The sequence below is a fragment of the Salmo trutta genome, chromosome 8 (genome assembly GCF_901001165.1).
Source record: "Salmo trutta chromosome 8, fSalTru1.1, whole genome shotgun sequence".
NCBI classification, from domain to species: Eukaryota; Metazoa; Chordata; class Actinopteri; order Salmoniformes; family Salmonidae; genus Salmo; species Salmo trutta.
In genome coordinates, this window is record NC_042964.1 from 13,969,514 (window position 1) to 13,990,371 (window position 20,858).

General features: G+C 44.3%; 1 protein-coding gene across 1 annotated transcript in view; it reads left to right on the forward strand.

Annotated features, from left to right (window-relative positions):
- Positions 1–19,531, forward strand: part of LOC115199232 (synaptopodin-2) — a 40,433-nt gene extending 20,902 nt beyond the window's left edge. The window contains exons 2-5 of the mRNA XM_029761856.1: positions 1,984–2,135; positions 3,485–4,281; positions 6,580–9,320; positions 16,603–19,531. Of these exons, the coding sequence (XP_029617716.1) occupies positions 1,984–2,135; positions 3,485–4,281; positions 6,580–9,320; positions 16,603–17,238 (4,326 nt within the window). The 3' untranslated portion in view covers positions 17,239–19,531. The remainder of the gene's footprint in view (positions 1–1,983; positions 2,136–3,484; positions 4,282–6,579; positions 9,321–16,602) is intronic.
- The last annotated feature ends 1,327 nt before the right edge of the window (positions 19,532–20,858 follow it).

A 20,858-nucleotide genomic window follows, 5' to 3' on the forward strand; every position in this document is an offset into this window, starting at 1 on the left:
CTCCGAAACACGACCCCGCCAAGCCACACTGCTTCTTGCCTCAATGCCTGCTTAACCCAGAAGCCAGTCGCACCAATGTGTCGGAGGAAACACCGTACATCTAGCGACCGTGTCAGCGTGCATGCACCCGGCCAGCCACAGGAGTTGCTAGAGCGCGATGGGACAAGGACATCCCGGCCAGCCAAACCCTCCCCTAACCCAGATGACGCTGGGCCAATGGTGCTCCACCTCATGGGTGTCCCAGTCACGGCCGGCTGCGACACAGCCTGGATTCGAACCAGGATCTGTAGTGACACAGCTAGCACTGCGATGCAGTGCCTTAGACTGCTGCGCCACTCGGGAGACCAATAATTACATTGTTTACAAACAATAGAATAAATACTTTGGCTTCGAATGGTGTACGACAGTTAAACTAAGCTTATGAGGCATTTATAAAAGGTATATTCTTGTATACGTATATAATTCATTTAAAGTCCAAAAATGGATGTAGCAATCACACATTCAACCATTTTTAACTTTTTCCAAATCATACTAATTTCCCTAATAACCACATACAGAGTATTTACATGTCTTTCACTCTATATAGTTTCATCAGTGGTAATTGTGTTGTTCCTTTACTAGATGCAATCTATTTATAGTTGATTTACTACAGCTTTATAAAGTGAAGGGTTATTGCAGTAGTATGTTATATTCATCTACAGTGCATTGAGCATGTTCTAAACGTATCCTCCACATTTTATTTCTCAAATATTTTGCAATCTTGCTCTTAACATTCAAGAGATCGGTAAATGTCATTTCAATAAGTACAGTAACATAATATCACTGTGCCAACAGTTCACAAGTGACACAGTTATATTCAATTAAATAAGTACCAATGTCAGCTGAGTCCATATATTTCCCTATTAGTTCAGCTATTGTACCTCAACTGATGACTGAGTTATGGAGTTGACGTGGTTTGGAGCTGTAGATACAGTACCACTGTCACCCAAAGTGCCAGAGAAGGTCAGTGGTAACTCCTGCACTTAAACACCCCCTGCTGCTTGGCTATTCTGAACGTCTGGGTTTACGGCTCTGACCGAAGCAGCAATTTGCATTGTTGGGTCACACGACGAGCACCTGTTGTGGTATGTTCACTGGTGGACACTGTGCGCTCTGATGTCATAGTGGAGTGATGTGGAGAGATGACCGGTCAGGATTGTCCACACTGGCTGGTTACACTGGCATTTGGATATAGTAGCCAATGGGAGCATTGGGTTAACATGTGAATACAGTGGTGATTTCCTATGTTAACCTTTTTGTCAGCAGTTGCTCCGAATATGTGAGGTATTGTTGTGCCATCATCTAAGTCAATGATATCTAAATGGAGGTACTGTACTGGTACACATTTGTAGCATTTGGACTTGTATCAATAAAGACCTTATTTAACTTTGGACTCCTCACTGCAAGTGGAACAGAAGACTTTGGCTGAGCTTTGCTGAAGAGTAACCTTGTCTGAGACCCAAAGACTCAAGTTGGCTCCCAGAGCTAATGCCTAGGCTTAACGCATCACTAACATCATCTTAAGTCTTGCCAATGACCAGGGACCCGATACCCACTTGATTAAACATATACTCAAACCTTTTGAATGGCTGTCCTCATAGTCCAAGAGAACCACGGGGAAGGTATTCTGTCTTTTATCCAAGTAGATGTCCAATTGAAAATGCGACCTACAGTCATGTAGAGTTTGAACCTGGGTATCTTGCATGGCAAACGGCTGCATTAGCCTGCTGAGACAGCTCACCAAGTTAATGCCTAGCGCTAGACTAACAAGTCTTCAGATCTCACTAAATGTTACTCATCACGCAACAGTTGTTCACCAAATCCAACTTCGTTACAGTAAATACAGTAACCTGAGTAATTGGTGTAGTACCAGGTGAACGGAAAAAAAATTATAATATCGTGAGGCATGTCATTGTGACTCACCACCTGTTTGTCTTCCCATAGGTGGAAGAGGGCGGCCATGCGTCCCTGGCCGGGATCTGCGAGGGGGACGAGGTGGTGTCGCTGAATGGAGAACCCTGCAGTGAGCTTTCCCTCCCAAAAGCAAATGCTCTCATTGACGCCTCCGTCAACTGCCTGCAACTACTGGTCAAAAGGTAACGTCGAAAGCTGGATTTTTTTTTTTTACTATTAACTACAACATTGTTTCGCAATCAATTTTTTTATGGGAGAAGTCAAGGTGTGCACATCATTTCAACGTCAGGGTGCTACCAGGGTTGGGGTCAATTTGAATTGAAGAAAGTGACTTCAGAAAGTGATTTGAATTTGAAAGATATGCTCTTTTTTTCAATTACTGAATTGGAATTTCAGTTTACTTCTTGAATTGACTTGAATTCAAAATCGACCCCAACCCTGGGTGCTGCCGGTTTATCAAGGTTTAACCATCCCCAACTCAATGCTCTCAAAACCTATTGCTTGGTCCAATTAACTGGGCCATATACTACAAGGCATGGTTCAACACAACAAATCACCAGTGTATTTGCTTTTAGACAGCATGCTGTAAATGACCTGCCCTTGTACTTGGTTGAGTGGCCTGGAATATGGTGGGCGGACAGACAGTGGCTTTATTGGCAAGTGTGTTGACCTTTGAGTGGCTTGGCTGCTGACGAACCAGCTGCCCGCTCAACAAGCAGCTGTTAAACAGTTACTCAGCGGGCATCACACACCATGGGCATCTGGTGTGCCATGGGATATTGGTGCCAATGCCCATATTTAAGGCATAATTTAGATCACCCGGCAGGCACACAGTCCCTTTTGAAAGTGGATCGTGTTACTCTAAAGTGGCTAGCCATCTTATTTCCCCATCATGCATAGCACTCTGATGTCAACAGACTAGATTGGTGAAAAGCAATATGGTGGCAGAGCTACTTAGCCAATTGTAGGACTTTAATCATGCCACTTTAAGTCTCTGGTGACAGACTAAACACAGACCAGTTCACACTCAAGATTTGGTTCTGGGTGCCGAGATTATGCCACTTTTAACATTTTTGGTCACATCTCTCATCCTCTTCCCTTTGGTTGCTAGGCTCCAAATGACTCCAATGTAATAACTGTAGTCACAGAATGACATTCTGTTTTCCTCTGACACTGAAAGGGGAAATTAAGTGGGGCCCAATTGAAATGTGATTACTTTCCACTTCAGTGCTTCACTCCAGTCAAATAACATGAGGGACAGAGATTGAGTTTGCTTGATTAAGGTGACCACTTGAGGGCCAGTGGTTGATGAGAGAGATTTAGTTAACACAAAGGGCAAGTGCACGGGTGCGCATCACAATATTCAACGATATTGCATATTGGAAATCCAGGCAATCAAATTATGAGATCAAAAACACTATAGTTTTGTAATCAATGTTCTATGCCAGTCCCCAGATAAGACATTAACACAGTATGCTCAGTTTCAACACGGCTAAGTTTTTTACAATTTTCATTCAACTATTTCATACAGATGGCGCACCCTATCCCCTGAGGATTTTCATTCAGAGACCTACTTTGGCACAAGGGAGTCCTCTGGTGAGGCTTTGGAAAGCACCACCCTTCGCATCCTGTCCCCTGGCAGGTCCCAACCACCCAGGGAGCTCTACATCGCTGATTCCCAGGACGAGGCCTACTATGGGGAGACGGAGAGTGACACGGAGGCCCACGGAGGGATCCATCTAGTCCGCACCCAGCTCTGCGTACCTGCGCCTGAGGAGTGCCAGTTCCGCAGAGGAGGGGACAAAGGTCGAGAGGGACGCCAAGGGGGGAGTTTCTCCCCTGGGGCAATGGTGGAGCTACAGTTGTCCCTCGCCGAACACACCCTGGAGGATCCCGTCTGCACCTCCCTGGGGAGTGCTCTTGGAATAGAGGGGGAGATTCAGGTGAGAGAGGCCCTCAAGAACGAGGCCCTCCTTCACACCACCACCCACTCGCTCTACGTCCCTGGCCCAGCTAGGGAGCCCCTGAGTCAGCATGGAGTGGTGCTGAGCTCCCCCTCTCTGCTGGGCCAGGTGGAAGTCACCCTGCAGCACCCAGCAGCCGGGAGGGGCTCTCCTCGCCTGGTAGAGGGGGTGGTCGTCTATGGGGCCAGTGGAAGTGTTGGTGGAGCCCCTGTGGAGGAAGGAGGAGGGCAAAGCCAGGGAGCTCCCGCCTCCTTCACCGTCTCCTTTGGAATTCCCGCAGAGGGGGCGGAACCAGCAGAGGAGCGAGACTCAGATTCAGAGAAGGACCTTGAGAAACCTAACAAGCACCGGGCCAAGCACGCCAGTGAGTACCCCATACCTTTTCCCTTACACTTATCTCACTGCCACTAGTCATCCTTTGTGTATAAGTGTCAAATTAGTGTTGTCTTAAAGGGTGCACTGACTCAGAACTAATAGCAGACTGACATAGCACTGCTGTGAACTTCATTTGTTAACGCAACTCTGGGTGGCATGTGTGCATTCCTTAGCCCGGTGCTCTGTTGCACGCTAAAATGTGCCCCCCAAAATAGTAGACAATATCTCTTACTTGGGAGGGGTTTTGTTTGGATTGAAGCAGAGAGGTCCAGTTCAAGCCTGAATTATACTAGTAGTGTCCAGTTTGTAGTATCCAAGATCAGAAGGCAGGATTGTGGCAATATACGGTATCAGGAGAAAGATAGGTGGGAGATAGAGATAAATAGAGAAAGAAAGATGGGAGATAGATAGATATAGACGAGAAAAAAGAGAGAGAGAGGGGGGATAAGAATAAATAATTCTCATTAAAAAGAAATGTATACATTTAGAAAATGCCCTATCAAATGTTTTCCTCTAGCTTTGAATAGGGGCCTGATCAGGATGTGTCTTCCAGAGATAGATAGGGCATTACATTGAGCCGTGCAGGGGGACATAAATAAAACACCAGTGCGTTGAGGATGCCTGTAGAAATGCTCTTTGATGGACACCAGCATATGCTGCACTGGCCTGTTACCCGATACTTTAAAACTGCTCGTCTTAGCCTGTGTCGTAAAGAGAGCTTCACTCACTACTCCCCGTCTTCCTCCACCTTGAGGTTAGTCTACTGTGGGAAATAAAAATTTAAGGATGGGTTCTTTTATAAATCACCGCTTTGTGTTTGTATGCGTGTGTACGGTTGGGGCCGTTAAAGAGTGTGTGGACATGCCTGTCGTCGTTTAAGTGACAGATCCGAGAGTGGACTTACAGAAAAGGGGTAAAGGTGCTTGGGTGCTGGTGAATGCACTTTTGTCCCACAGGCTAATATTAATATTTTCTATGCTCTGCCATTCACTCCAACTATTGGGCCACCCGTTGAACAGGCTGTCACAGCTGTGTTAATATCATGTATTATTGGGGAACAAACAAGGAGTATATTAGGCATGGGTCAGAGAATTAGGTAATTGCTTGGTGAGTTAATTGAATAGAGATTGTGTAGATTGAATGATCAAATTTGTGATAAGTCTTGGCACTAATTAAAGGGCTTCAAAAGCCAGCTATAAAATCAGGACCGGGAAAGTGTTGAATGAATGATGTCTATGAAAATATAAATTTATAGCTTATTGATTGCATTTGTCATTTGAGGGAGTTTTACAAATTCATTTTGGATTGAAATATTTCAATATAAATGGGCTGAATCAAATAGTCTGCATTGATATTTAGCCAATGCTGACTAAGTAACTAATAGCATGGTCTGATTTGAGTATGTCAGCATGTCTGCCATTTTAAAAAGGATAATTGGTTATATAAAGTGAAATATCAGTGAAAGTGATTAGTGAGTGGTTGCTTTCATGTATTTGGATATGTTTTCATAATGCCATTAGGGTGGACGTTCAGTGTTAAGATGTATTCAAGATAATCATAAACTGTAGAAAATGTGGTTACAGTGCAGAGTACTGGTATCTGACACCAGTGCAACTTGGTGTGGCAAACAGAAATCAGTAATTCAAATTGCAGATTAAATACAGTGAGCTCAAAAAGTTTTGGGACAGTGAACATGTTTGTTGTCGTCTTGGCTCTGTACTCCAGCACTTTGTATTTGAAATGAAACAATGACTCTTTAATTAAAATCGTATTTTCCTCCATATCGGTTGAACCGTTTAGAAATTACAGCACTTTTTGTACATTGTCCCCCCATTTTAGGGGACCAAAAGTATTGGGACAAATTCACTTATGTGTATTAAAGTAGTAAAATGTTAAGTAGACGATCTACAAAAAGTGCTGTTCACCCGATAATGATGAAAATCCCCTCAAATTAAAGCTGACAGTCTGGACTTTAACCTCAGTCATTATATCATTTCAAATCCAAATTGCTGGAGTACAGAGCCAAAACAAGAAAGTTGTCACTGTCCCAATACTTTTGGAGCTCCAATAGGAAGAGATTAATTTGTGATCTTTTACAGAATGCATGTTAACTTTACGATGCATGTGCATCCAAATGAAAAGATTTGTGGTGGTTTCAGTTCTACCCGAGCTATTATTACCCATAATATGCAGTTAAATGAACTAGGCAACAAGAAGCAACCATTTGAAATATCCCTCTTCTCTCTCCCTCTACCCGCTCTCTATCCCTCCCCTCTCTCCCTCACAGGGCTCAGGCGCAGTGAGAGCCTGTCAGACAAGCAGGTGAAGGAGGCCAAGTCTAAATGTAAGCGCATTGCTATCCTTCTGAACGCTGAAGCTCCCAACCCCAACAACAAGGGGGTGTTGATGTTCAAGAGGCATCGACAGAGGGCCAAGAAGTACACACTTGTCAGCTACGGCACCGGTGAGAGTGAACCAGAGTACGAGGTCGACGACAGCGACGAGGAAGACTACGACGAAAAAGACGCAAGAGCGATCAAATTCACCCTCGTAGCCACCACCAGCGGATCAGAGCTTGAGGAGGACTTTATCACTAATGCCCAGGGCGGTGGCAGAGTGCTAACCTTCGACTGGGACACAGGACTACTCGAGATCGAGCGCAAGCTCAACTCCGGAGAGGAGATGGAGCAACTGCCCAACACCACGGGAAAGGGGGCAACAATGTTCGCCCAGCGCCGCCAGCGCATGGATGAGATCGTTGGCGAACATGAGGAGATGAGGCGCCAGGGGATTCCCGTGGAGGGTGTACAGGAGGTGGAGAAGCATGCGGCCTACCAGCAGATGGAGGAGCACTCGTACATGCAGGCCACCACAGAGAGGCAGGCCTACGTGGACTTTAGCGTGCACCAGAAGCAGCAGCAACAGTATCAGAAGTACCAAGAGCAGCAGTACTATGAGCAGCAGCAGCAGCAGCAGCAGCAGCAGCAGCAGCAGCAGCAGCAGCAGCAGCAGCAGCAACAACAACAACAGTGTGAGCAGCAGCAATACCAGCAGCAACAACAACAGTACGAGCAGCAGCAGTACCATCATCAACATCATCATCAACAGCAGCAGCACCACCAGCAGCAAGAGTACCAACAGCAGCAGCACATTCAGCAGTACTCGTCTAACATGAATGGCATGGCCAACCATCAAACGAATGAAATGCAGAGTTCCGTGAGCAATCAAACTGCCCAACCCTTCTCATTACAAAACCGGATGCCCACCCTGTTTTCTCCCCCAGTGAGTGGGAACAACCAAGAGATGATGGGTCAGGGGGAGCAGATTGCCTCACGCGACGAGCGCATTTCAATGCCGGCAATCAAGTCTGGGATCTTGCAGGACACAAGGAACAGGTTCAAGGGCAAGCCGATGTTCAATTTCAAACAAGCACCCAAAGTGTCACCCAACCCCGAGCTTCTGAATCTCCTCAACAGGAGTGACAAGAAGTTGGATTTCGAGTCATGCACGGAAGAGGACTACCTTAGCTTGGGAGCTGAGGCTTGCAACTTCCTCCAGTCACCAAGGGTCAAGCATAAGACGCCTCCACCAGTCGCTCCCAAGCCCATCATTAACCCCAACTCTCCACCCTGGTCCCCTCAGTCTGAGCTGGCCAACCAGGAGTTGCCACTGCATGCTGAAAATAGCATCCCTGCACCTGCTGCAGCCCCCGAGACTGAGTCCGCTCCAGAACTGGCCCCAGAGCCCTCCCCCCCTCTTGCCCCCCAGGAAGCTCCTGTTCCTGCCAAGCCCCCCTCTCCAGACAAACAGACATGGAGTCCCCCAGGGTCCCAGGCAAAGCAGCAGCAGCCCAAGCAAGCGCCAGCTTGGGGAGGAAATGGTCCTTCACCAACTCAGCCTCATTCGCAACCCGAGCCTCAAGTGAGTTCCTGGGCTCCGTCACTAACACAGGCATCACAGCAGCCACTTGTGAGTACTTGGCCACCTGCTGAAATTAAGCACCAGGCTCCAGCTCCAAGTCAGTCCCCACCACAGCTCCCTTGGGTGACTCCCCAACCACCTCCTCAGCCAGCCATGAATTCCTGGGCTATAGCGCCTGCCCAGTCACAACTCCAATGGGTTCAACCTCAAGAACAGCAACAGCCCCAGGCACCTTGGGCTCAACCTCAAGAACAAGCACAGCAACAGCCCCAGGCACCTTGGGCTCAAAAACCTCAGCCTCAGTCTCCAGAACAGGCTTGGCCCCAGGCCCAGCCTCAGCAACCTTGGGTGTCATCACCTCAGCCTCCAATGAATGCATGGACACCACCACAGAGCCAGGCCCAGCCACAACAGCCACCTTGGGCCCAACGAGCTCAACTCCAACATCCAGCTCAGCCCCAACCCCCTATAAATGCATGGGCCCCAGCACCTGCTCAGGCTCAGGTCCAGCCTCCATGGGCCCAGCAACTTCAAGAGCAAGAACAGCCACCCATGAATGCCTGGGCCCCAGAACAGAATCAAGCCCAGCCACAGCCACCTTGGGTCCAACCATCTTCAACCCAATCCCCACCCCAGCAAAACTGGCAACAACCACCTCCACAGCAGGCACCCTTACAGCCACCTATGAATTCATGGGCCCCAGCTCAGGCACAGCCTCAGACACACACAAGTACCTGGGCCCCACAACCACAGCAAGCCCCAGTGAATACTCAGACCCGGATGGACAGAGTGTGTCAACCTTCTCCGAAACCTTGGAATGCTCCACAAAGTGCTCCCTGTTCTACTCCTACCCCACAGCGAATTAACTCTTACACACTTGGAGAAAGGTCCTCGTCACCCGTCATCAATCCAATGGCCAGCGTTTTGGCACCAGTAGGAGGAATGGGCTCGGCTTTGTCGATGCCGGCTGTTAGGGGGAAAGGAGCCGATTTGTTCGCCAAGAGGCAGTCTCGTATGGAGAAGTATGTCGTGGATTCGGACACTGTGCTGGCAGCCACTGCACAGGCAGCTCAGCAAGCCCAGGCAGCCACTGCGCAGGCAAACAAGGCAAGGCCCACGTCGCCCTCTCCCTCCGTACCTCATCCGTGGAAATATTCACCCAATTGCAGAGCTCCCCCTACATCAAATTACAACCCCATACAGTCCCCTTCCTACCCACCAGGGGCCATTAAGCAACCCCCTCCATCTAGCCCTGCGGTTAAAGCAAAGAAAGGTAAAGGAAAACCTGCCTGCAAACCCCTTGCCGTTATAGATGTCATGAAACATCAGCCTTATCAGCTCAATGCCTCCCTCTTTACTTATGGCCCAGCAGTGGAGGCTGCCGAGGCTGCCAAGGCCGCCGCACCAAAGCCTGCCCCAGTCCCTCCAAACCAAAACCAACCAATAAGATATGAGCAAGCTGCCCCTGTCCAGCCGGCTGGACAAATGAATGCTCCCTATCCACAGCAGCCCTACGGGATTCCCCCTCAACCACCCATGCATGATAGTCCATACCATCCAGCCCCACCTAATGCTTACCAGCCATCTAACAATACCTACCAGCAGGTTCCTGTTGGCCCTTACCAACATCCATATAATCCCTCTTACAAACAAGCCCCTCCAGCCCCTTATCAACCCCAGCAGCAAGCTCAAAACCCTTCTTACCAACCAGCCCATAGCCCCCCCTACCAAGCAGCACCCCAAGCCCCATATCAGCCACTACCTCCCAGTACCTACGTGGTGCCCAGCTTTCCCATAGCGGCAAAGTCTGAGTCCATCTCTGGGGGCAGCACCGCTCCAAAGCCCAGGTTCATGGCCAAAAAGAGTTCAGCCCAGGTGTGGAAGCCAGCAGCTGTGGGGAAAGAGTGATTCTGATTACATAATTAAGTGATCTTTGCTTAAAAGAACATTAGATCTAGTTACAACATATAGCACAGTACATTCATATAAATGCAATATATTCCTAGAAAGCTTTTAAGATGCCTTTTCAACATTTTATAGCCAACATATTTTTTTAAATAAATGATAGAATTTTAAAAAAGGCCCAATGCAGCTGTTTTGATCTCAATATCAAATCATTTCTGTGTAAGAATTAAGTACCTTACTGTTTTATTTTTGTATAAAAAAATTGTCAAAAACAAACTAATTGCGTCTTAGCAAAGAGCAATTTCTCAAGCAAGAATTTTGCTAGGACTGTCTGGGAGTGGTCTAAGTGAGGGGCCTAATTGAACGAGCCTAATGGGAGGGTTACATAACCTGAAAACTAGATGTTATTGGCAGAGAGGTTTGAAACTCTTTGTTATTGGTATATTAACTTATACTGCTTGGTGATGTCGGCAGGCAGGCCAAAACACCATCCCACCAAAAATTTCAGGCTCTTACACAATTTTTTAAATAATTTTCACAATTCCCCAGTATTATTCCAACCTCATACTGTGGAAATATATTTATATATATATAAAACACAGGATATTCACGTTTTTGACTGCACTGGGCCTTTAATATATAAAGTTTGGATGTTTTTTTCCACCTGCTATGCATTCACTCTTTACTCGTATACAACTATATAATATCTTGGTTTTTCAAGCAAAGCTTTTCAATGTTAGTTTCTTTGCAATATTGCAACGCACAATACATAGAAAATTAAATATGATATTGGTATATCTTAATTATCTAAGCCCCAAAATGATAAAAATGTAGTTTTTCAGGAAATCCACAAAATGCATTCAATAGACTTATGACGTGAATCAGTGGAGCCTGTGAGCAGGCATTGCCAGAATGTGAGCGAGGATAATAGCCAGCAGGAATTCAGAGGAACAGGTGACTGTATATTGCTGAGAAAGTTAAAATTGGGAAAGGAGAGAAGCTTGAAAGGGATTTTAAGAAGAGGTTGGAGTACTAAGGCGGTGTGTGAGCCAGTGACAAGTTTGACAAGATCTTCTGCAATATCAACAGTGTATTTGTTAGCTGTTAAGATGTGCAATCATTTGTCAAAATTGACCTTGAATGAGCTGAGAAAATTATAAGTAGCGACTAAGAGGAGGTTTAAGACATCGAGAGCTTGGGACTATAAGGCTCTATCTGCAAAAAGACCATTCTGAGATAATTGGCTGTACAGTTTCAAACCCTCATTGGTTTGAATGGTGTCAGCCATTTATTATTTTAAGTGTAACAACATGAATTGGGGTATTTAGAGTACTTTATAGGTAGAGAACATTGAACAGAACAACATGAATTGGGGTATTTAGAGTACTTTATAGGTAGAGAACATTGAACAGAACAACATGATTTGGGGTATTTAGAGTACTTTATAGGTAGAGAACATTGAACAGAACAAGACTATGTCAATAACTAAATTTAGACAAATGTAGATAGAACCTTCGTCCCAAGCTCTCGACATGGTTAGGGAGACCTGGAGTGGTCAGTGGAAACATATTTAGGGTCAGGTTTGAGAGCCGTCTGGCTTCATTTGACATGTGTTTTGTAAGTACAGTGACATTACTTAGATTTGGTGGATATAATGTTCATATGCAATCGTGAATAGGAAACATGGCTACTTCATTTACCAAACATTCATAAATTGCATTGCAAAAAGGGAATGTTTTGTATTTTATAAATTGTAGTATACATACAAGTCTAATATTTTTTTGTTAGGGTCCCGTCTCTTGGAGGTGGGAGGTGGAATGTACTTGCACAAATGTAAGATGTAGATCTCATACAATTTCATTCAGTGTCTTCCAAAAGACCCTGCTTGAATTGTTTTGGATTCATTTTTGAAATAATACAGTTATTGCGTCATGTTAGGTCCCTAAATGTAAACTTTTCCATGTCACAGATTATGTGTGTGCGTGAGTGAAAGCTGTTGGTTTGGGAGGATTAGTGGGCTTGTATTATTTCACCAACATGAATGGCAGTCGCTCACTAGACCTCCAGCTATTCTGTCTTTTCTCACTCTTCTAATGTTTCTGTACACCTGCTTTGGTTTAACATAATGCCAAAAAAACATTATAAAAGGGATATTGAAATAAGCACAGTTACAGAAAAAAAGGTGAGTTCGGATGAACCACCCTGTCATTTGAATGGTATACATTTGTTATAGTTTCTTTCTTTTGTTATGTATGTTGTTTCTTTTTCATTTTCTTTTTCATAGTGCACTTTCTGTACGATTCATGTCAGTGCCATTAAAATGCCTTTTATGGTTACGTTTGCGTTTCCTTGGTTGGTCTCTTCTGCATGCACTTTCACATCCCATTCTGCTACTCTCTACTTTTCCTCTACACCTTCTTTATACTTGGCACAACTCTGTTCCCACCTTACCACTGCACCATATTGGGAGGGGTGACAACGCCCACATTCATTCTTTTGCTACTTCCTAACTCAAATAGGAACACCCATGGATTTTTGGTTTGGATTTTTTAAACAGTAGGACGTCTTCAACTATTTTCAGTCATAGTGAAATACAAATAATACGTTCAATAAATCACAGCCTGAAGGGAGTTTGAGAACAGTGTGAACTAGAATAGAGGAGAAACAAAGTTGCAGCTACTCCATGTCACCTTCTAAACAACTGACATGTTCATTGGCATACCCAACATGCTTTTGTGCTGATAGAGTGGAGGTAGCTAGCTACCACTGTTAGCACCATCTGTGGTTAAGTATTGTAAATTCAAAATGGTGGAGAGCCAACCACTGTCCAATAATAGCTCACTGCTCACAGTCTATAAAAGCCTTGTTACAAGCCAGCTGCCTCTGCTTAGAAATATGATGAGTCCCTCACTCGAACTCTAGACTTCTCTAGAATTGAGGAAAGTGCTCAAAAAGCACATTCCCATCCCTGAACTCATGGTGACAGAAGGGTATTTCCAGCTTGGACAACCTCATTGGACAAGACTGGAGAATGAGCAAGCTCTGACCTACAGTGTAAATGTTTACCCGTCCGGTCTTGCATCATCACATCGTGTTGTGAGCCATGTTAGAGATGTTGTCAAGGGGATGTTGTCTGTTGAGTGGGAGTTTTAATATCAATTCGGTGCCCACCGCAGGCACAGGCTATATCGGGAGGGAATTTGATCATCCTCACTTAAAATGACCTGACTAGAAGAGTCCTGTCCTGGCCTTTTGGCTACACCTGCTTCTTAAATCTTACATACTGTAGATTTATGTATTTTTTAATGCATTCTAGGGGAATACTTATTTAGGTGTTCTTCTTGGTTGTACATTTTCATTTTAATAACAAAGACCTGTGTATGTGTTATGGCAGAGGCTTTTAGTCGCAATAAAGACTAAACCATGGCAGATTTATGGCTAAGGAATGGGACAGTTGCAGAATGAATGGGAAAAACATTGATTGATGCACAACATGTTGTGTTTCCTGGTGAACTGAATGACAGAAGACCCCAAAACTGTGTGTCAACACATGTCCTCATCTCAGTATTTTCCATTGGATGTAGTTAATAGATTGTGCTTTCTTACGTAGTAGTCGAGTGAAAATCACAAATATGAAATCCCTGTGTACAGTAGCGCTGTCACGCCAGCCCAGCAGACACCCTTTCCAATGGACCCAGCTATTATGACATCATTAAAAGGCTAATGCTAGGTGGACTCCCCAATGGTGTTGTAAAGCCAGACTCAATGGTGCCCATCTAAATTTGATGTCACCCCTCCAATCCCAGGCAGACACCCAAGCATTCCCTGTGGTGGCTGGAAATCAGCGATTAGTTCATGCCTTTCCTTCTATCCTGGTCAGAGGCTATTTTAAGCGGCAGTAGGGGATTGAAATACATAAATCTTGATAATCTGACCCATAACACTGATGCACCGTATGTGGAGCGAGTCGAACATCTGTCTGAAAACACAAAAACCTCTGACAAACGTCCACTCCAAAGACCTACAGATGTAGGAGCTTAATCTGAGCCAGTTTGCTACAGCAGGAAAATAATCCTGCAGCAACAGGAAATGTTAATTATTATGTGGATTATAATTAAATGGCCCTTTTTGTAGGGGTTGATATTTTTCGTAAGGAGAAATCGAGCCTTTTTAAACCTCAAATACACCACAAGTTTTACATTTCCTGCATGGCAGAAAAGTCACCCTGCAAAAGGTTGATCAAATGAAGATCCTACAACTGTACATGGCCTGTCCTATCCTGGGATATCATATGGTGATCCCAGGATAGGACCACCCTTACCTTTCGAAGGTAGTTTAAAGTGCAGGTTTGGTTGATTTGATTACTGTCAAACTTTGCAAAACACTTGGATTAACATTAGGTAACACACTTATTCATACTCCACCAACATTTAACAACCGTCTATCTGTTAATTTGATTAAAAACAGTAAGCTTGAGCTACAATTTAGCAATGGAAAAAAGATAGAGGAAGTAAAATAGAAAATGCGACAACAGGGAGATATTGATTTTTCCATAGATAATCATTTTCAAAATCTCCTACTGTATATCCCGATAAACAAATAAACCAAATGCAATAAAGGCAACATCCTTTCACGTGTACAAATCCTCTTTAACATCAATCTTGAATAAAACATGATCTAATGTAGCTACATTGTCTACTAATCTATTTAAGCCGATTCATATGCGTCCCAGTCAAAATAGTGACAGCTGGATCGCAAAGACAATTCTTGGACTCTTCTTACAGCTTACCAGATATCTTGACTCACTAAACAAGTTAGTCATCGAATTTCCCCCTAAAATGAATCGTACAATTCAACATTTTCTTTTTCTGCCATTGACAACGTTCTATATGAGTTGATCTTATTGGCTGTTCTTACACTTATTCACCAGATGGCAGCACACTCCCTTCGGAGTGGTTTAAATTGCAGGATGACTTTTGAACATACAAGAGAGCCTGCCAGTACTGCCCAATCGACACACACATTCCCTCTGCCTGTGCAGGGATCCTAATAGGGAATTAAAAGGGACCTGTTCTTTGATATAATGAGAGAGACAAGATAACGGCCCTTGAGAAGATTTGCTGACTCATTGAGACACCTTGAAAGTGATGCTGGTAATCCACAAAGCCAGTCAGATCCAATTTAAACAAGATAAATGTGGCTTATTTTGGAAACACACTCATAAGCCAATTGTTCTGAGAAATCAAAAGTCGGGCAAGTGTTGGAATTGTGACAACAAAAAATGGAAAAGTACATTCTTAGAAAAAAGGGTTCCAAAAGGGTTATTCAGCTGTTCCTATAGCAAAACCCTTTTTGGTTCCAGGCAGAACCCTTTTTGGTTCCTTGTAGAGCTTTTTGGTTCCTCTGTGGAAAGGGCTCTACATGGAAACCAAAATAGTTTTTCCTGGAACCAAAAAGGGTTTTTCAAATGGTTCTTTTTTTTCTAAAGTTGTAGCTTCTTAAATAGGAATTCTCTATCAAGTTTTATCCTGATTCTGGTAGAGTTGTCTTCCTTTAGAACATCAATAGTTGTTTTGAGAATTGAGAGCAGGCCTTTGTGCAGTATACTAGCAGCGTGAATGAGAGCAGGCCTTTGTGCAGTATACTAGCAGCGTGAATGAGAGCAGGCCTTTGTGCAGTATACTAGCAGCGTGAATGAGAGCAGGCCTTTGTGCAGTATACTAGCAGCGTGAATGAGAGCAGGCCTTTGTGCAGTATACTAGCAGCGTGAATGAGAGCAGGCCTTTGTGCAGTATACTAGCAGCGTGAATGAGAGCAGGCCTTTGTGCAGTATACTAGCAGCGTGAATGAGAGCAGGCCTTTGTGCAGTATACTAGCAGCGTGAATGAGAGCAGGCCTTTGTGCAGTATACTAGCAGTGTGAATGAGAGCAGGCCTTTGTGCAGTATACTAGCAGCGTGAATGAGAGCAGGCCTTTGTGCAGTATACTAGCAGCGTGAATGAGAGCAGGCCTTTGTGCAGTATACTAGCAGCGTGAATGGCAACTCCTAATATATCATGATTCAGGTTACCAAAATACTCCTCACACGATGGACGGTGCCGTTCTTTTGCCATTTACCAAGACAACACAAACTAATGAGTTATGGCATAACTATTGTGAGAAAGGTGATCAAAAATGAATTCTCATTGCTTTATATTATTGTTGATAAACAATCGACCTACCATATCAAAAATATTACTTGGAACATAAACTAACATGAAGCTGTACAGTTAGTTATACATGACTGTTGCTGCAAGAGAGGGAAGAGAATACTGGATTATATGTTGGTATTAAATGCTCAAAGGAAGCTCTCAAACTACTGTATGTCTAAGCCATTTTCCAAGTTCCACTGTGATTTGTTCTTGCTGGAAGGATAGTCAGACAAGAGCGTGCTTAAATATCAGTCCCTGTCTGAAGTAAACATGTCTGAATGTCTCTTTTCCAGGCATTTGGCAGGAGCTACTCTCTGTCCCCACCCGCCGCCAGAGCACCATCGCTGGGCCTCCGGTCATCGTCTGGGTCCCCTTCCGTCTCATATAAACCCCGGGCCTCGTCTGCTCCAGCACCCCCGGGGAGGCAGATGTCCTGGCTGGACAGGAGTCACAAGCCTCCTTCCCCCTGGGAGGCCGCAGCCCGCCACCCCATGGGCCTGGTCGACGAGGCCTTCACCTTCCAGAACCTCCAGCAGGCCATCGCCTTCAACGTGTGCTTGGCTGCCCAGCGCAAGCTGCTCCCCGAGCCCCCTGCTGAGTGGAAGTCTAGGGTGTCCTATGATCCTCCCAGGATGACTGAGGGATGGAACCCGAACCACAGATGGAACCAGAGGCAGAGCCAGGGTCAGAGCCAGAGTTTCAGCAGAGTTATGCCTCCGTTCCTGTCCCCAACCAAGAGTACGGCCTCGGCCCCCGCCGGTCCAGCTGGCTACAGGTCCCTGCCCAGACAGTCGCAGCCCCAGAGGTCCCTGACGGAGGCCAATATCGAGCACTCTGGGGCCAGTCATGGGAACGGAAGGCCCCTGAGGGGGCAGCAGCAGCCAAGCTACAGATCTGTGTACCACACCGACTGGAGCTGGAGACACTAGAGGCAGACAAACATGATGGCCACTTATCTACTCATCTTCATAACAAGGCCAGAAAGTAACTCCAAGATATTCAGAGGAATAGTAGTAAGGACCATATATATAATCAGCATAAAATAAAACTTGGGACAATGGGATAACAAGGGTTGAGGAGAGCGAGGGGATAGCTATTGAGTTTGGTGTGTGTACAGGAGAGAGATTGAAGGAGGTTGGATCTGCTTATTCGGTTTCACTGAGAATACAGCTAAGAATATACAGATGATAAGAGTAAATGTTTTGGTATTGGGGACACTGTCAATGATGGTTCTATTTTAGTCAAATGGGATGCTATTGAGTTTCACTTCATCAAGCTGTCATTGGACAGAAATCAATGAGTGATTGAAGCAAAAAGAAGGGTGTAATTGCACTGTCAGATGCTTTAATTTCCTCCAACACTGTGATGTGATGGTAGCATTCAAAGTAAGTGAAATCAATAGTATTTCTTTCGGAGGAAGAAAATGGGCATCAAGTATGTTGTAAGGCAGAATGTGTGATTGTCATGTATAAAAATTAAAGGATGGGAGTAATGAATGGACATGTCAAAAACCTTTATACAGTATGGAATACAGTGGGAAATATACTGCTAGGGTCGCTGTGCATCATACAGATCACCCACTCACCAATGACCACAACAAAGGTCAAATTGCTGAGTGGTACAATAATGTGTGATGACAAGCTAGAATCTAGTACAATAGCATTAGTTGATAGTGTTAGTGCCCTAAGAGAAACACACAAAATAACACAGGTGTTATAGTAGTGGTTGGTGGCCACATAGACATTGTGGGGAGTTGGATACGAAAGGGTCACGTTTTAGGATTTTACCGTTTTATTATCCAGATGACTTAAAGTGCCACTGCGGATGTATTTACTTAGGATGCTGGTTTTTGTGGTGTTCGTGGATTCGCGTGTCTTGTCAAACTAAACGTGTCAATGTGAAGTTGGTTAATGCTTAGGGAATCAATTAAAGTAAACCGTTAAACATCCAGAGCAAGGGGCTAAGAACACAAGGCTGAATACTACTGTGAGATGCCACACACATCTCCAACTTCCATATAAATCATATCTATTTAGCTAAGTCCTTTAGATTACCTTAATACTTTACATCAAGACTTTACAAATAAATGTTAAATATACCTTAATGTAAAGTGTTTATAAGTAATTTATAAACCGTTGATAAGTTTTTAAAGTATGTATAAATCCCTTAAATAATATCATGTAAAGTGTTAAAGATAAGTCACTTAAAGATTTGCTCAAAACATATCTCAAGTCAGGATTTCAACCCTTAAAACTACTGCTGATGCATTGTGGGTCTAAGCGAGGCTTAAAACTTGGGGAATGGCTAAATCTATAGCTCAGCACGTTGGGCGGACAGGTTACTTACTATACAGAGATAAATTCAGGATGTTTTTGCCGGCTGCCTTTTATTTACTACATTAACAGGTGGCACCGAACAAGGGTTGTGTCCCTATATAGTGCACTACTTTTTACTAGGGCCCATAGGGAATAGGGTGCAATTAAAGGTGCATCACGTGATGAATATGAAGGGGAGGGCATCAAGCTTCGAAACTCATCTAACAGGATGAAACTCATCCCAGTGATTACACTTTGGGCACCTGGGAAAATGATATCCAGTTATGTAAGTGAGGTGACACTAGGTACATTCGAGAGAAGAGAGTGAGGGATGGAAATTGTGTTCTTGGACTTTGTTAAGTAGCGCACAGAATGTGTTATTTGCTGATGTCCGTTCCTGGTGATAAATAGGCTTCAAAGCAAATAGAAATGTAGAATAGGAAATCAATAACTGTACTTTTATTATGTGGTCATGGACTTGTATGGTGTGGATCAAGTTGAAATTGTGAGATACATCACTTGCGTTTGCCTGTGTTCCTTACTTCTTTCATGGATTTTCATCAGTCCAGAGTAAAGATTCTATGTGCGATTGCGATGGATCAAATTCTGAATTTTCATGTATCATCTGTTATTATTGCAAGATTTGAAAATTGTTTAACACTAGTTAGTATCTGTCATGTGATTTTACAATTGTGTATGTGTGTAATCAGCAACGATATATTGGAGTGATATTTTGGTGTTTTTTGCATTTTCTTTTTTTCATTCATTTTACAGTACTTTCAGTCCAAACAATTACCCAATGTCTGTGTACTTTTTGTCAGTTTTGATTTCATCATTTGATTTCTTCACTTTGATTTCAGTAGGCAGGATGAGGCATTTTGGAAAATAAAAAAAGCATTGAACTACTGAAAGTATTTTTCTCGTTTTGTTGTTGTGGGACTGACATGTTTCTAAGCTACTCCATCTTAATTCATCCCAGTTCTAATATAGGTATCATCAGATCGAAATGGAATCCTTATATCATTGTTTTTGTGCTGCTGGTAGTACATGTTTTTTTTTCATGTTTTATTAGTTGTACGGGATACGCATGGTATACATCGTCCAACGAAATGCTTACTTGTTGGTTCCTTCTCGACAATGCAAGCAACAATACGAAATAATAAAAGATAAGAACACAAACAAAGTTAATGGCTCTGTGGAATAGAATAAACATTTTAGGATAAGTATATTACAGTAAGGCACAATTTATAGTATTGGCACAATATTTACACGTGTATTGGGTAAGGGAAATAAGAATCTGGTAGCAGCAGTTGTGATGTGTGTGTAGCATGAATGTACTGTGTGTGTGTGTGTGCTAAGGTGTGAAGAATCAGAGCAGGTCAGTCCAGTTAAAGTGTTCCTCAGTCTGGTGGCTTGTATATAGAAACCGTCTCTGAGCCTGTTGGTATCAGACCTCATGCTCCGATACAGTCTTCCTGGCGGTAAGGGAGAGAACAGCTCGTGGCTGGGGTGTGTGGGGTCCTTGATGATGCTGTGTGCCTTCCTCAGGAATCGCTTCGAGTAGATGTCCTGGATGGGTGGGAGCACAGTCCCAGTGATGTACTGGGCCATCTTCACCACCCGCTTTAGGGCCTTGGGACGTGGACTGAGAAATTCCATTACCAGGCCGCAACGCACAAGTCTTCGGTGATGTGGATTCCGAGGAACTTAAAACTGTTGACTCTACTGCAGTCCCGTTGATGTGGATCTGGGCATGTTCGCTCGTATGCTTCCTGAAGTCAACAATCAACTCCTTTGTTTTGCTGACGTTGCGGGAAAGGTTGCTGTCATGACACCACAATGCCAGTTCACTTACCTCCTCCCTATAGGCTGACTCATCCTTGTTGGTTATCAGGCCAACAACCATGGTTGAAAAACTTGATGGAGTTGGTGTCGTGCAAAGCAATGTAGTCATGGTTGAACAGGGAGTACAGCAGAGGACTAAGGACATACCCCTGTGGGGCCCCTGTGTTAAGAGTCAAGATCCAGTTGCAGAGGATGGTGTCAAGACCCACGGCTCTGAGCTTGGTGTTGAGCTTGGAGGGAACAATAGAATGCTGAATGCTGAACTGTAGTCAATGAACAGCATTCTCACACAGGTGTTCCCCTTGCCCAGATGTGCTGCGGCCCTGTGATTAGCAAAGGAAATGGCATCTTCCGTGAATCTGTTGAAGCGGTAGGCAAATTGGAGTGGG